This window comes from Mobula birostris, chromosome 11, assembly GCF_030028105.1.
Source record: "Mobula birostris isolate sMobBir1 chromosome 11, sMobBir1.hap1, whole genome shotgun sequence".
NCBI lineage: Eukaryota > Metazoa > Chordata > Chondrichthyes > Myliobatiformes > Myliobatidae > Mobula > Mobula birostris.
In genome coordinates, this window is record NC_092380.1 from 108,206,165 (window position 1) to 108,223,568 (window position 17,404).

The 17,404-nt window shown below is 40.3% G+C and overlaps 2 protein-coding genes across 6 annotated transcripts in view; one reads left to right on the top strand and one right to left on the bottom strand.

The window, feature by feature from the left end:
• Window positions 1–13,233, bottom strand: part of elp4 (elongator acetyltransferase complex subunit 4) — a 230,912-nt gene extending 217,679 nt beyond the window's left edge. For 3 of the 4 annotated variants that reach the window (XR_011887814.1, XM_072272816.1, XM_072272814.1), the window contains exons 1-2: window positions 13,085–13,233; window positions 8,553–8,588 (exon numbers count right to left, since the gene is read on the bottom strand). Coding sequence is in view for 2 of the 4 variants with exons in the window: in XM_072272816.1 (XP_072128917.1) it covers window positions 8,553–8,588; window positions 13,085–13,220 (172 nt within the window). In the remaining 2 variants the exon portion in view is untranslated. Of the gene's footprint in view, window positions 1–6,768; window positions 6,858–8,552; window positions 8,589–13,084 lie in introns of all 4 variants that reach the window. The other variant, XM_072272817.1, reaches the window with a different exon arrangement.
• A 169-nt stretch (window positions 13,234–13,402) lies between these two features.
• immp1l (inner mitochondrial membrane peptidase subunit 1) overlaps window positions 13,403–17,404 on the top strand; it is a 130,627-nt gene continuing 126,625 nt past the window's right edge. Inside the window, exons 1-2 of one of the 2 annotated variants that reach the window (XM_072272820.1) lie at window positions 13,403–13,491; window positions 17,092–17,293. In XM_072272820.1, the coding sequence (XP_072128921.1) occupies window positions 17,112–17,293 (182 nt within the window). In that variant the 5' untranslated portion in view covers window positions 13,403–13,491; window positions 17,092–17,111. The remainder of the gene's footprint in view (window positions 13,492–17,091; window positions 17,294–17,404) is intronic. The other variant, XM_072272821.1, reaches the window with a different exon arrangement.

A 17,404-nucleotide genomic window follows, 5' to 3' on the forward strand; every position in this document is an offset into this window, starting at 1 on the left:
ACCTTCTCTAAGATCATTTTAACCCTTCTCTCCCACATAGCCCCCTATTTTTCTTCCACTCCTATCTAAGAGACTCTTAAATGTCCCCGATCTATTTGCCTCTACCACCAACTCTGTGGGCCACTTCCTCAGAACGAAGACCATCATCCTCGACCTCGAGGGATAGCCACGACGACCACCACCACCACCTCTGGCAGCTTGTTCCATGCACCCCTCCACTCTATGTAAAGAGCCCCCATACTTTCCTCCAAATATCATAAAGTTATGCCTCTTTGTATTAGCTATTTCTGTCCTGGGAAAAAATACCTGGCTATCTATTCGATCTACTCACCTTATCGTGTTAAATACCTCTATCAAGTCACCTTTCATTCTCCCTCACTACAAAGAGAAAAGTCACTTTACCTTTCCTCATAAGACACACTCTCTAAATAAGGCAGCATCCTGGTAAATCTCCTTTTCACCCTCCCTAAAGCTTCCCATCCTTCCAATAATGAGGCGACCAGAAATGAACACAAAAAAATTAGCAAACGTAAATTGCTCCTGGTGCACAGCAGTGTTGGAATTTGGGAGAAGTAAATTAAAAGTGGGAAGAATAAAAATAACATTAATGCAAGATTAGTACAGGTGAATTGTTCATGGTTGCATGGACCTGGTGGGCCGAAGAATGTTTCTATGCCAAATAAGGGACTTGGAAGAAGTGACATAGGGTCGGAAGGTGTTGAATCATTGTGGATAGAGCAAAGGTACTGCAAGGGTAAAAAGACCCTGATGGGAGTTGTATTCAGACCTCCAAACAATAGTAAGGATATGGTCTACAATTACAACTGGAGATAGACAATGCATGCCAAAAGGGCTATGTTACAATGGTCATGGGGGATTTCAATATGCAGGTAGATTGGGAAAATCAGGTTGGTGCTGGGTTCCAGGAAGGGGAATTTCTAGAGTGCCTACGAGATGGTTTTTAAGAGCAGCTCGTGATTGAGCCCACTAGGGGGATCAGCTATTCTGGACTGGGTGTTGTGCAATGAATTGGGATAGATTAGACAGCTTAAGGTATACAAACCCTCAGGGACAAGTGATCATAATATGATGGAATTCACACTGAAATCTGAGAAGGAGAAGCTTAAGTCAGATTTATCAGTATTACAGTGAAGTAAAGGGAATTACAGAGACATAATAGAGGAGCTGGACAGAACTGATTGGAAAAGAACACTGGCAGAGATGATGGCACAGCAGCAATGGCTGGATTTTCTGGAAACAATTCAGAAGGCACAGAATATATACATTCCAAAGAGGAAGAGGTATTCCAAAGGCAAGATGAGACAAATGTGGCTAACAAAAGAAGTCAAAGCCAACATAAAAGCCAAAGAGAAGGTATCAGGATCAGGTTTATTAAACCGGGATGCAAAGTGAAATTTGTTAATTTAGCAGCAGCAGTTCAATGCAATACATAATCTAGCAGAGAAAAACAAATGATAATAATAATAAAAAATAAAAATCAAAAAATAATAATAAACAAACAAGTAAATCAATTACAAGTCGACCTTCACAAATCCGGCACCACTGGGACCTGAGGAGTGCCGGATTAGTGAAAATGCTGAATTACAGAAGGATCACATTAAGCAATAGCTAACCTTAACTAATCCGGCACTACTGGGATCTGAGGAGTGCCGGATTATCGAAGGAACTGGATTACAGGTAGTCAAATTAGTGAAAATCGACCTGTATGTATATTGAATAGATTAAAAAAACACTGAAATACTGTATATTAAAAAAGTGAGGTATATAACAGGTATATAATAAGAGCAAAAATTAGTGGGAAGTTAGAGGATTGGGAAGCTTTTAAATACCAACAGAAGACAAATAATAAAGTCATTAAGAAAATAAAGATGAAATACGAAAGTAAACTAGCCAATAATAGTAATGAGGATACCAAAAGTTTCTTCAGATACATAAACAGTAAAAGAGAGGCGAGAGTAGATATCGGACTGCTGGAAAACAATGCTGGAGAGGTAGTAATAGGGGGACAACGAAATGGTGGATGAACTGAATAAATATTTTGCACTAGTCTTCACCGTGGAAGACTCTAGCAGTATGGTGGAAGTTTCAGGTGTCAAGGATCATGAAGTATGCGATGTTACCATAACTAGAGAGAAGGTTCTTGGGAAACTGACAAGTCTGAAGGTAGGTAAGTCACCTGGACCAGGTGGTGTGCACCCCAGAGTTTTGAAAGAGGTGGCTGAAGAGATTGTAGAGGCATTAGTAATGATCTTTCAAGAATCCACTAGATTCTGGAATGGTTCCAGAAGACTGGAAAATTGCAAGTGTCACTTCCCCCTTCAAGAATGGAGAGTGGCAAAAGAAAGGAAACTATAGGCCAGTTAGTCTGACCTCAGTGGTTGGGAAGAAGTTGGAGTTGATTATTAAGGATGAGGTCTCAGGGTATTTGGAGGCACATGATAAAATAGGCTGCAGTCAGCATGGTTTTGTCTATGGAAAATCTTGCCTGAGAAACCTAATGGAATTCTTTGAAGAAGCAACAAGCAGGATAGATAAAGGAGAATCTGTTGATGTTGTGTACTTTGATTTTCAGAAGGCTTTTGAAAGGCATCACACATGAGGCGGCTTAACAAGCTATGAGCCCATGGTATTACAAGGAAGATTATAGCAGGATAAAGCAGTGGCTGATTGGCAGGAGGCAAAGAGTGGGAATAAAGGGAGCCTTTTCAGTTTGGCTGCCAGTGACTAGTTGGTGTTCCACCGGGGTTTCTGTTGGGACTGATTCTTTTTTATGTTATATGTCAATGATTTGGATGATGGAATTGATGGCTTTGTTGCAAAGTTTGCAAACGATATGAACATAGATGGAGGGGCAGGTTATTTTGAGGAAGTACAGCGGCCACAGGAGGACTTAGACAGATTAGGAGAATGGGCAAAGAAATGGCAGATGGAATACAGTGTCAGGAAGTGTATGGTAATGCACTTTGGTAGAAGAAGTGAAGGAGTCAACTATTCCCTAAGTAGAGAGAAAATACAGAAAACTGAGGTTCAAAGGGACTTGGGAGTCCCTGTGCAGGATTTCCTAAAGGTTAATTTGCAGGTTGGGTCTGTGGTGAGAAAGGCAAATACAATGTTAGCATTCATTTCAAGAGGACTAGAATATAAAAGGAAGGATGTAATGTTGAGACTTTATAAAGGACTGGAGAGGCCTCACTTGGAGTATTGTGAGCAGGTTTGGGCCCATTATCTTGGAAAGGATGTGCTGATTCAAAGGAGGTTCACGAAAATGATTCCAGGATTGAATGGCTTGTCATAGGAAGAGCGTTTGATGGCTCTGGGCCTGTATTCACTAGTATTCAGAAGAATGAGGGGTGACCTCAGTGAAACCTATCAAATGCTGAAAGGCCTCAATAGAGTGGATGTGGAGAGGATGTTTCCCATGATGGGAGAGTCTCAGAGGACCCAGCCTCAGGATAGAGGGACGTCCTTTTTGAACAGAGATGAGGAAGAATTTCATTAGCCAGCGAGTGGTGAATCTGTGGAATTCTTTGCCACAGGTAACTTTGGAGGCCACGCCTTTATGTATATTTGACAGATTCTTGATTGGTCGGGGCATGAAAGGATATGGAGAGAAGGCAGGAAATTGCAGCTGAGGGGAAAATTGCTTCAGCCATGATGAAATGGCAGAACAAACTCGATAGGCCAAATGCCCTAATTCTGCTCCTATATCTTATGGTTTTATGGTCTTATGCAGGATTCCGTATAGATTAACTTGCAGGTTGAGTCGGCAGTAAGGCAAATGCAATGTTAAGTGTTCATTTCAAGAGGACTAAAATGCAAAAGCAAGGGTGTAATGCTGAGGCTTTATAAGGCATTTGTCAGACTGCATAGGGAATACTGTGCAAACACGAGGAAATCTGCAGATGCTGGAAATTCAAGCAACATACACAAAAGATGCTGGTGATCGCAGCCAAAAAATGCACACAAAGATGCCGCCTGGCCTGCTGCGTTCACCAGCACTTTTTGTGCGTGTGTTGTAGGAATATTGCGAGCAGTTTGGGACCCTTAACCAAGAAAAGATATGCTGACTTTGCCCAGGATCCATACGAGGTTCACAAGAATTATCCCTGAAATGAAAGGGTTAACATGAGAAACTTGAGAGTGGGGGAGTCTAGGATCTGAGGGCACAGCCTCAGAATTGAGGGACATCCATTTAGAACGGAGATGAGAAAAAATTTCTTTAGCTAGAGAGTGGTGAATCTGGGGAATGCATTGCCACAGACAGCTGTGCAGGTTAAGTCACTGAGTATATTTAAGGTGGTGGTTGAGAGGTTCATGATTATTCAGGGCATTAAAGATTACAGGGAGAAGGCAGCAGAATGTGTGGAATGATGAAATGGTGGAGCAGACTCGCTGGGCCAAAGTGGCTTAATTCTGCACCTACATCGTATGGTATTCCTCCATGACTCGATAAATTAGAAAATGACCATATGTAACAAAACTCTCAATTCTCAAAGTCCTACCTAGTTTTTAAAATGCAGAGATTTTGGATTAATTCTAGAATTAAATATGTTGAAATCCCTATAGGCATCTTCAGTATTGAAGCAAACTAACTTACATAACCCTGAAATTCATTATTACTTTATTTAATTAACTTGTTAATGCATTTGGAAGGTTGAACACAATAATTCCTGCATAGAAACTAATTTGACAGATATTGGAATTGATTAAAGAGGAAGTTTACTCACAAATGTCTAACGATTCATGAAAAGGTGAGCACCGTTCTTGCGCTGACCTTCTGCATTGCACCTGTGCTTGCAACACCACAGAATACCAACATACAGGAATTGTGAAACACGAGGTATGGTAGGGACTATTCATAACTAATGTTCATATCAATTCAAAGAGTCTCATAATCTGGGGCATAATAAGACTTCAACAAACTTGTGGGCAATAACAGCAATCAGCTTTTGTTTTATTTTGCAAGTCGAAATTTGTTGTTCATGCTCAACCTTAAAGGTTTTCAACAGTATTGATCCAACTTTTAATCCAACTTTTAATCCTGATTATTCAGTGACAAGTGAAAAGCAAAATCATTTCATGATTTACTCCCCATTGCACCTTTCTTTTCTACATATTGTGACAGACTTAGATCTACCTGCTGGTGATCACAGCACACTGTGAAGAAATTACAAAGAAATTTCAGTCACTGTTCCTGTGGTTTGTGAAGATTTAACTAACCTCTTCTCAGAATTTGTCCCCAGTTGTATGAAACTGATCAGAGGACCAAATGAATTTACATCCCAATACACGAGGATGGAATATATCACCCCAGCAATATTGAACTATAAAAAAAATCAGTAAACTCCAAATCAACATTAGAGATGAATTTTGAAAGAGAATTCCAATATCTCTCTGCAATTCTATTTTATGAAACTTGTTGGTTGCACATTGAAGATATGAGACAATTTTCTCGTATATGAACTGAACATCTGTTAAATCTGAATGATTTTGTTCATACAGTGCAAACAATTTTACATGCCAGTGATGCAACATTTCACTACAGTAGAATTAAAAACAGCAACGCAGTGAATAATCACTTAAAGCAATGGGCTGATATACCAGGCGTGTTTCCAAACACACTCAAAATCACGTCCAGTCATCCGTAGAATAAATGTGTTATCAAAGCATCAAAAGTCGACAATTGACATCCATGTGGAAAGGAGACTTTGGTGTCTGTGGGTTGTGGATAATCCACATGCATAAAAGAATTTTCAGCAGACAATGTCAACAGTAAAATAGCTTACAATTTTTTCCCCAAACTGTCTCATTTTTTCTTACAAATATCTAAAGTGTATCTTATTTTCCATCCAAGTAGCTGCACTCATAATCTTTTGCTTGATAATTTTGATGCTTGACACAAAACAAATTAAAAGAAACAAATAACAAAAATGTATCAAACCGATTAACTAAAATATTTGGAAAATTAGTGGCAATTATTTGTTCATCTTAGAACTGATCCTCCTGCTGTTTTCGGTAGCTGAAGCTACTGCTTTACATTTTAGGTAGTTAAAGAAAATTTCTGTGCGGCACAGCAAACTGACCTATTGTAAATGTATCACGAACACAAGAAAATCTGCGGATGCTGGAAATCGAAAGCAACAAACACAAAATGCTGTAGGAATCCAACAGGCCAGGCAGCATCTATGGTAAAGAGTAAACAATCAGCATTTCAGGTCCTAATAAAGGGCCTCGGCTCGAAATGTCGACTGTTTACTTCTTTCCACAGATGTTGCCTGGCCTACAGTGTTCCACCAGCATTTTCTGTGTACTGTAAATGTACCACTGCATTAGGAATGGAAAAGACTGGAGAAGATCCAATTCCTTTGGAAACTTTTCAACTATAGTATAAAGCAACGGCAAGATAGTATCTATATTTAAAGGTTCTCTGAAATGTAGGAAATATTTAATTAATTAATTTAGTATAATATTAAGATGAATAAATGTTCTATTTAAAAATGAAGTCAATACACTCTGGAGATACTCAACACAAGCAGCATCTGTAGAAAGAGAAAACTCTGTAATTGCTTCAGGTTGGTGATCTTTTCTCAGAACTAGAAAAGACAGACAGCAAGCTTGTCAATAATTGCAGAGAATGTGGGTAGTACAAATGGAATGTTAGTATCAGGGTAGAGATCAAGAGAATCCAGATGACCCCAGTGTTAACAGTGTGGTACAAGAGAGGGAGTGAATACTTGTTAATCATACCTGAGGTTATGTAAATTGATGAAGATCAATGAAGGCATAAAAAACAATGCTGTAACTCTTGGATGCTGAACAAAACAACTGCTGAAAATCTGAAATAAAAAGAATTCTGGACTGCTTAGATTGCATCAGCAGAGTTGTAAAGGAAACACCAAACACGTATACAAAAGAAAAGTTTGAAAAAAGATTAATATGGTAGTTTACTCAGGGCCGCACCCACCAAAAGCCAACTTCAGTTTAATATCAACACTGGCAGCCTAGTCCGCAGCTGCTTCAACGTTCTGTCATGGGCACCACACTAGTGTAGCAGTTAGTGTGATGGTCCAAAGACATACTGGTTAGTAGGCTGATTGGCCATTGTAAATTGTCCTGTGATTGGGCTAGTGTTAAAATAGTTGGGTTGCAGGGCGGTACGGCTCATTGTGTCGGTAGGGCCTGTTTGGCGCAGTATCTCTAAATAAAAAAAACTCTTTCCCCTTAACCCCCTCATTCTTGCTTCTTATGTAAAATCTTTCTGATACATTTGGCTACATAACATCTGGTTTCTACATGGCCAAGGGTCTAACTTTTGTTTATATTTTATGACTTAAACATTTTATAAGGGCAAATTGTTGTTTGTTATAAAACTTAACATAGGAACAGCTCCACAAGATTGTAGTTGCAGGTGGACAAGTGTACAGATGCTTTGATCGTTGATCTGGAGATGATAGTTACAATCCCACTACAGTAGATAAGAAATTCTGAAGGAAGAAAATCATATCTCATTTGCTTTATATCTGACTTCAGTAGTTGACTTGGAGAAGAAAACCAGCGGTCCCTGAGACAGTCCTCATCAGAGGATCAGTAACTTTAAAATCCTAGGTATTATTATTTCGGAGGACCTGCCCAACATGTAAATGCAATTACGCAGACATCCAAAACTTTGACCAACTTCTATACATGTGAAAGGGAGAGTATATTGAACGGCTGCATCGTAACCTGGTATGGAACTATCAATGCCCTTGAATGAAAGGTTGTACAAAAAGTAATGAATACAACCTAGTCCATTACAGGTGAAGCCCTCCCCACCATCGAGCACACCTACATGGAGCGCGGTCGCAGGAAAGTAGCATCCATCATCAGGGACCCCTTCCACCCAGTACTTCCTGTCTTCTTGCTCCTGCCATCAGGAAGAAGGTATAAGAACCACCAAGTTCAGGAACAGTTACTACCACTCTTGAGCCAAAGGGGATAACTTCACTCGCCCCATCGATGAAATTTTCCCACACCCAATGGACTCACTTCCAAGGACTCTTTATCTTATGTTCTTGTATTTATTGCTTATTTGTTTATTACAGTCACCTTCACTAATCCGACTACCTGTAATCCAGTTCCTTCGATAATCTGGCACTGATTATGCTTAATGTGATCCTTCTGTAATTTGGCATTTTCACTAATCCAGCACTCCTGAGGTCCCAATGGTGCTGGATTAGTGAAGGTCAACCTGTATTATTATTTCATCTTTTTTGTATTTGCAGTTTGTTGTCTCTGCACTCTGGTTGAACGCCTAGTTTGGCAATCTCATTGATTCTGTTCTGGTTATTATTCTATAGATTTATTGAGCATGCCCACAAGAAAATGAATCTCAGGGTTGCATATAGTGACATACTGTACATGTACTTTGATAATAAATTTACTTTGAATTTAACTGCCTTCAAAAAGGGAAGCAAGCCATTCAATTCAATACTTTGAAATCCAGTAAGTTTAAAAAAAAACAATAACTTAAAATAATCTAATAATTCTCTTACCAACAAGGAGAAGAGTTCCAACAGCTAGGCCACCTCCTAAAAAATGAAATGAAAATAATTAATGCATTTCATTTTACCCCACTTCCTGTGGAGAATGAAGAAAATCGGCATGTCTCCTTTGACTTTCACCAATTTTAATCAATGTACCACTTAGAAAGCATCCTATTCAGGTGCATAATGACTTGGTGTGGCAACTGCTCCATCTGAGGCTGCACTGCAGTGAACTGTGGACACAGCTTGGCACATCACGAAACTAGCCTACTCTCCGTGGACTCTGTCTACACTTCTTGCTGCCTTGGTAAAGTAGCCAACATAATCCAAGACCTCTCCTACCCCAGACATTCTCTTCTCCCTTCTCCCATTAGGCAGAAGATACAAAAGACTGAAAGCAGGTACCACCAGGCTCCAGGACAGCTTCTATTCTGCTATGTAAGTCTATTTAACAGTCTTCTAGTACAATAAGATGGATTCCTGATCACACAATCTACCTCGTTATGGCCTTGCACTTTATTGTCTGTCTGTACTTTTTTCTCTGTAACTATAACACTTCATTCTGCTTTCTGTTATTGCTTTCCCTCAATGCACTGTTGTAATGAAATTATCTGTCAGAATGGCATGCAAAATAAAGTTTTTCACAGTAATCAGTACATGTAACAATAAACCAATTTACCAACATAGAGCTTCAAGACTGGGGTGGGAGGCGGAGAATAGAGTTTGGACCATAAAGAACAATAGTTACATAATAACTTATGACTACAAAAAATAAAAAGGAGACTTCAGGTTTCTTCTGATAAGCAAAATAATGTAAATTAATTCCCGATAAAGGGCACAAGAAGAATTTCCGCATGTTACCGAAATTGTTAGAAACTGTCAGTAAGCCATATGAATAGATATATGATCTGATGGTGAAATAATATAACAGTGCAGACCAGTCAAAGAGGGACTATTTTTATAGTAAAAGGAGTGGATTCCAATATGGGATTAACTTGGCCACCATTTTACCACTAGGACGTCATGGTAGCATAGCAGTTAACATGACACTATTACAGCCCGGGATGTTGCAGTTTAGAGTTCAATCCCAGCGTCCCCTAAAGGTGTCTGTACCTCCTCCCCAAGGAATGCGTGGGCTTTCTCCAGGTCCTCTGGTTTTCTCACACAGTACTGGTCTGGAAGTTAACTGGTGATTGAAAATTATCCCTTGACTAGGTTAGGGTTAAATCGGCGGTTGCTGGGTGGCATGGCTTAAAGGGCTGGAAGAGCCTATTCTGCACTGTATCTTTAAATAAATTTAAAAAATCTTTATGGCATTTGCAAAGCCAATATGCAAGCATTTGAAGTTCAAGGTTCAAAGTAAACTTACTGTCGAAGTATGTATATGTCACCATATACTGCTTTGAGATTCATTTTCTTGCAGATATTTTCAGAAAAATAAAGAAATACAAAATAAATTATGAAAAATTATAAATAACCAAGAATAACCAACAACTAATATGCAAAAGAAAACAAATCACGCAAATAATAAAAAAGCAAATAAACAATTTGAAGGCTGAATATGAAATCAATTATCGACCTGTACATGAAAAATGAGGCTCACACTAAACTTCCACAAAGTACCTCTATCAACTTTCCTTGCAGCACAGTAGCACTCCTCAACAAGAAATGCCAGCGCTGAGATCTTGGAAAATGAGGATCCTGTGGTGTCTTGGATAAATGAGAAAAGGATACTTGGAGATCAAGGCATCACACCTGGGACAAAGCTTATGGTCCACCAGGCAGCAGTGATCTCTGCCTTCCTGTGTGCTTCTCAGAAAATGGACTACCCATAGCAAGCACCTCAAAGCACTGGAGAGGTACTTTCAACGCCATTTCCAAAAAGGGCTCAAAAACAAGCCATCCACCCCATCATGTTCATGCCACTATCAGGTACAGCACTGATATCTATGGTTATTTGCTTCAAATCATAAAACAACTGCCACAAACACTCTCAGCATCATTTCACCAAGCTAATTTCGGATCCAGTTTTCTAATTTACCCTGGATGAAATGCTCAATTTTTTGGACCAGTCTCCCATAAAGGACCCGGTAAACAGATTTAATGAAGTCAATGTTGACTATATCTACACAACTGTCTGCACTGATAAACTTTGTGATCCTCTCATCCTCTAAATCCATTGGTTGGTTAAGCAAACCAAACCAAAATCCTCTCCAAGGTAAACAATCCCAGTACCAGGTTATTTATCTTTATTGAGATATGGTACAGAATAGCGCCTTCGAGCTGTGCTGCCCAGAAACTCCCAATTTAACCCTAGCCTAATCATGGGACAATTTACAATAACCAATTAAGTTACCAACTGATATGTCTTTGGACTGTGGGAGGAAACCCACGTGGTCATGGGGAGAACATACAGACTCCTTAGAGCCAGCAGTGGGAATTGAACCTGGGTCGCTGGGACTGTAAAGCTTGCTAAAAACTGTGCTACTGTGCCACAGAGTCAGCTGGCTTGGATAAACAGGCCATGTGAATATCAGCTAATCAAATGTCATGAAAACAAAATCAATCACAGAGATTATCAGCTAATCAAAGGACAACATTTCAATATGGGACTCCCTGGTTTAAGGCCAACCAAAATGGAGGAGGAGCACTTGGGATCGCACTGGGAGCCAAGATCATTTATCTGGAGCACACTGAGGCAGTGCACCTTCTCAACTTCTACCTCCCAGCTTCTTCTGCACCAGGTATCTCACCTGTCATAGATAGCTGAGAAATTATATCCAAAATATTTGATCTGAAACAATGAAAATATTTTCACATAGCCTCATGTTTTCACCTGCATAGATAGTTGATAAGAGTTTGTTTTACCCGTACTTCTCTGCAAATATTCCAGACTGGGATGCTCTGGACACAAAGAAACCTCAACAAGCAACCATTCAGTTAATATAACTTTTTAATTCCGGCCAACAGAAAGGTAGTAAGACTGCTAACACTTCTGGTTAATGATGAAAAAAGTAGCCAGAATACAGCAGCACAGCCCTTCTGCCTGCATTTGCTTTGCACATGAATTTAATAGGTGTGGATATGAGGAGGAGGCTTATCTTTCATACTTGATGCACCATAGAACACAGTAACAAGTGTCAAGAATACCGGAATTAGGTTTACAACCAATAGCGGGGTCTTGTAATCTTGTTTTGACAAGCTGAAACATCGTGGATTTTATTTTTAATACTCTATTTCTTTAAATTCATCAGGTTTGTTGAAAAATGTATTACATTTCCAAAGTGTGTTGGGGTGCTCGTAGGAATAACATCCAATAATCTGAAAAATGCATCGGTCTGGCATGACTAAAGCTGTAATGTATATCAGAGGGAAGCAGGGCTGGATAAGAGGGAGATGAAAACAAGAAAGGGAATTTTAAAACTGAGAAATAAAGTCAGTGGCTGCGGATGTGATGGTTTACTGCCAAGATAGCTTTTCTTCAACAAATTTAGAATAATTTCAAATTTACAGAAGGCACAATTTGGGAGGCTACCTGGGAGCAAATTGGAATAAAGGCTAGAGATAATAAATGAGGCAGAAAAAACACAAGTGACAATCTTAGTGATAGCATGAATTAATTGCTGGGAATCTGCTGCACGTCGCAGTGTCAAAAATGCTAGTAAATTTGCTGTCTGCTTTGGGCTGAGAGAGAGAGATCAGAGTGGAGTGGGTTTAATGGCTAGGAAATGAAACATTCACTTGCGACAAAAAAATAACAAAATAAAATTATTTCATTCTAAGTCCCTACTCATCTAATCATGAATAAAAAAAATTAAAGGAAACGGGGAAAAAAAAAGTAATGCCACTTCAGAATCATGGAGATGCAAAAGCATTTCCACACCTACGTAGAAATGCATTAGAAAAGTATGCAGTCAAAAAAAAACTTGACATAAAAGTTGCATTTAAGGGGAAGGGAATTAATTATATATTAGTCAATAACATCAAGAGTAGAAAAAAACACATTTTCTGCCGAATATAAGAATATTTATAAACAAATAGTATAATAGTAGATAGAGAGCACAGCTTTCAAAAATCACGACGTAGGTAGCATAATATATTTCAGGGGAGATTGGACAAGTATTCAGTACAGCAAGGAATAGAGAAGAACAACGATGGATTTGAGATAAGCAACCACAAACGAGAGAAAATCTGGATATGCTGAAAATCCAAAGCAACACAGATAAAATGCTGGTGGAACTCAGCCGAGATCCTTCATCAGCAGCAGTTTGTGTGTGTTGCTTGAGATAAGCAACGAAGGGAGGAAGATCAAGTTTATGTCGAACGCCAGCACAGAATGGATGGGCCAAATGGCTTTCTTTTCGGTAGTGAGTCTTCTTCTTGTACAATTACTGAACTTAGGTTCTTGCCCGGATGGGTAGAAGGGCTTTACTGAGGTACTGGATGGTGTTTTCCACCGGGATGCAACTGCGGTGTTCGACCCTCCTGGGTCGAAGCCCCTGTGGGTTGCTGTTCGCCCTGGTATACCCAGCTACACTGACCTATCACGTAGTCAAGGGAAGGCACCCCGGTGGAGAGCAGCAGCTGCCCGTTATGCACCGACGGCCGGGTTCCCGGCAGCGACGTCCGCTGATTGCGGGCCCTCCGCTGGAAGCTCGTGCCCGAGCGCGCCGCCATCTTCCTGAGCCAGTAGCATTATGGGTGTGTGGGGGGGAGGCGGGGTTTCAGCGGCGGGGCGGAGCCGACGGAAACTCCTGGCGGAGATCACCCCAATCAGAGTAGGCGTTACAAACTACCTCCGCCGGCAACGCTGCTAAGCTGCTTTCTGATTGACTCCCGTCTTCGCGGTGCTCCGCCCATTTCACACGCTGGTGCTGCTGTCGTCTTTCAGTGAAAGTACGATTGACTTTGTTAACGCTTTGTTTATCTAACGTTTTGGAAGATAAAGGTACTCTCATTTTTTAACGTTTGAAAGCACTGTTGTTAGTTTATACATATTCTGTTAACAAGCATTGAATTTAAATGCTTTGAAACTTCTAAATGCACTGAATGGTTATGAACTGTCACTGGGTTGCCGTAAACGCTCTTTAGGCCAAATGCGCACGTTTGTAGCAATTGGTGCTGGGATATGTTGTTTAACTACAAATCCCAGAATGCACGTGTTTGTGTACCTTTGAGCGAGTCTGCAAAATGGATTTGCAAAAATAACGTTTTGTTCAGTAGTCATTACCTAAGACAAATTTAAGTAAATGCAGTAGGCGACTTTCACCTTCATGTTTTTATTGTGAATGCTACTTACTCAATATACCTATAATGCAAGTAATTATTTCACTGCACCTGCTGATACATATAACAATAAACTTCACGTTGACTTTGAAGGTAGTGTGGTATGGATTGGAACTGGAGCTAAAGTAATTGAATTATAAGTAACACGCACAAAGTGCTGGAGGAATTGAGCCTGTCAGGCTGAAACGTCGACTGTACATTTTTCACCATAGATGCTGCTGAGTTGCTCCAGCCTTTGCTCTAGGTGCTCCAGATTTTCAGCATTTACAGTCTGTCTTGTGTTTCTAATTGAATTATAAAGCTGAAAATACTCACATTACTTCTGTGCAGAGTGACATACAGTAGACAACGTAGACTTAAAAAATATGGTTTCAGATAGTATGGCTTCCACAGAGCTTTGATCTGAACATCATCGTAGCTGTCTGGGATTACATGGAACGACGGAAGCAAGCGAAACACCCAAAGTATGCAGAGTTGTGACACGTTCTCCAAAATACTTGGCAGAGTCTGTCATAAAACGGCATGACAGTATATCTGAGAGAATTGATGCAGTTTTAAGGCAAATGGAGGTCACACGAAGTATTTAGTTCTTTCTACTGTTTGCTGCTCTTTATAGTAATTTTTTTTATATTTAGAAACCCTTTATTCAATTATTTTCGAAAGCATCCGTGCTTTTCAGGATTGTTTTTACCTGTGCCCACGACTTTTCCAGACATCCCACCCTGCAAAAACTCATTTCAGGGAGGTAGCACCCCCGCCTCCCGCAACTCCATATGGCCCCCCCCCACCCCACGGTCGACCTCCAAGGGTGTATGTAATACTTTGTTTAGTGATTTTGTCTAATCTGTAAACCAAGTTAGATATATGCAGAAAATGTGACATTAAAATATGTACTTATATTATATTATCATGTTTATTCTATTACAACTTTAAGCAAGTGTACAGGGAGTTTGGCCTCATCACATAGGACATCAATAGAGTAGCTCCTTAGCAGCCAGCCCCCTAGTTTTAATAACGTTAGCTATGCTAATGAACGAATGACACCTGTTAAACTCACCTCAACATGTCTTTTATATTTTAACCCACCATGGGCAATAGAAAAGTCACTGTTGCAAATAGTGCAGCGAGCAACACTGTCTTTATTTTTGAGGTCGACTGTAAAGCCCGCCCACAGAGAAAACTGATAGGTCTACTTAGCAGGGGACCGCAATCGTTTTTGCACCGCAGAACGGTTTAATATTGACAATATTCTTGCGGACTGGTCGACGGGGGGCGGGGGTGTTAATCACAACTGGAATATAGGTGATAAGTCAATCGCATTATAACATTTTAAGTGACGTTTGGATATTAAACACAGCGCATATTTCCCCCGTACGAACATATAAAATCATTGCAACACACTAATATCGCTGAAGCCCTGAGCTTGTTTTCCTGCAACAACACGGTCCTATCGAAGGGTGATGGGAGGCAGCGATACTCGAAGGGGGTTCCTTATGTCCAGTGTATTCCGCAATTTAGTTTTCGTTGCATTCATTGCAGAAAACCCCACTTCACAGAGATATGTTGGAAATGGAAGCAACGTTTTCAGTGCTTTAGTAGCTGTCCCAGGACTTTGATCCAGAATGCCGGCAGAGATGTTATGTCAAACGTACTTTTCAGCCCGCAGTCATTTGCAAGCTCGAGGAGTTGATCTTTTTCCTGCGCTGACATGGATGATTCACCGGGGACATTCACTACTGGGTCACGGACCCATTCCTTTGCTCGTCTTGGGTCACTGATGACCTCGCGTGCATTAAAATTCAACAGTGAGTGACAGGGAATGAGGAAAGGTGCAGCTGACTCATAGCGTTTCATATCGCCAAATCACATTGTTTCCTCGCAGCCCGGTGGTTGGGGACCAGACCAATCAGGATGCTCGCTCTCTCTCTCCCTCTCCCGCTGAAAAAAATCTATTTCTGGGATATTGTATATAACTTCCAGGCGTCAGGGAGCCACTACCGAGATGCGGGAGACTCCCGGAACTTCCGGGAGAGGTGGGATGTCTGCTTTTTCACAGTTCTTTGAAACTGTTGATAAACAAAAAGCTACAGATGCTGGAATTCTGGATGAAAAACTGCAAATGCTGGATATACCAATCATCTGCAGAGGTGATTATGACCTTTTATCAGGAGCTGTCTGTGCAAGTAATTGGCCCAGAATATTAATTATGTACATTTAAACAGTTTGTCTGACTTATTCAGTAGTTTGAACATTTTCTCATCCTTGTTCTATCAAACAGACAAGGTTGTGTTGGTTATTACTATAATAAAATTATAGAGACACAAGATAATAGAATTATAATTTTGTTGTTAGATTCCAAGTTTTTTTTAAGAAAAGCAGAATGCTGAGTTGTATTGAGCAGAATGCAACTTTTTTATTCAGATGCCGTTATATTTGTTTTCAATCACTTCAATATTTGGAATGGAGTAGTCACACTGGCATTAGGGCAACAGCTAATACAGTTTTTAAAGCTTGGTTTGAATTTTCTGTCTGAGATGGATACCTTCTTGGATGCTGAACTCTCTTTATCAGAACTGAGAAAAATCTGGGGATAAGGCCATTCTCTACATTCTGCTTCAGGAAGCATGATCCAGGTTGTACTGTGTGAAGTCATTTCATCTAATTTCTTCCCTGAATCTTTTGATCCCTTTTTCACAGATCACAAAATAATTATATCACTGAAGGAGGCTATTTGGCCAATGTGTCCATGCTGGCCCCATATAGAGTGATTCCAGGAGTCTTAATTTCCCCTTACCTTATTTTTCTGTTGTTCTATAACTTCTTCTCTTTGTTAATATTTTGTTCGTTATGTGCTGTGTCATATGACATGGACGATCATGGTCTTTCCATGATCATGATGGTTCTTGACAAATTTTTCCACAGAAGTGGTTTGCCATTGCTTTCTTCTGGCCAGTGTCTTTACAAGATGGGTGACCACAGTAATTGTCAATATTCTTCAGAGATTGTCTGCCTGGCATCAATGGTCGCATAACCAGGATTTGTGATGTGCACCAGCTGATCATACGACCATTCACCACCTGTTTCCATGACTGCATGTGACCCTGATCAGGGGGTTTGGGGGGGAGGGGGAGTCCTCGCAGGTGCTACACCTTGCCCAAGGTGACCTGCAGGCTTGCAGAGTGAAGGAGTGCCTTACACCTTTGGTAGAGACATATCTCCAGCCCACCACCACCTTTGTTAATTTTCATTTCTATAACCACAGATATCAAATACAGAATAGCAATGGCGAAAGAAGCTTTCCAAAAAATGAAGACCATATTAACAGACAGAAAGATGAGCACGCACACTAAAGACAGAATGCTGCAGTGCTACATTTATTCTGTCCTGACATATGGAAGTGAACGCTGGACCATTTCTCCAACAATGGAAAAGAGACTAGAAGCAGCTGAATTATGGTTCTACAGGTAAATATCAAAAATATCATGGACCACAGACACATCAAATGAAGAAGTTCTCAGAAGAGCCCAAGCAGTTCAATCACTCATACCAACAATAAGAGAAAGACTGGGAGATCG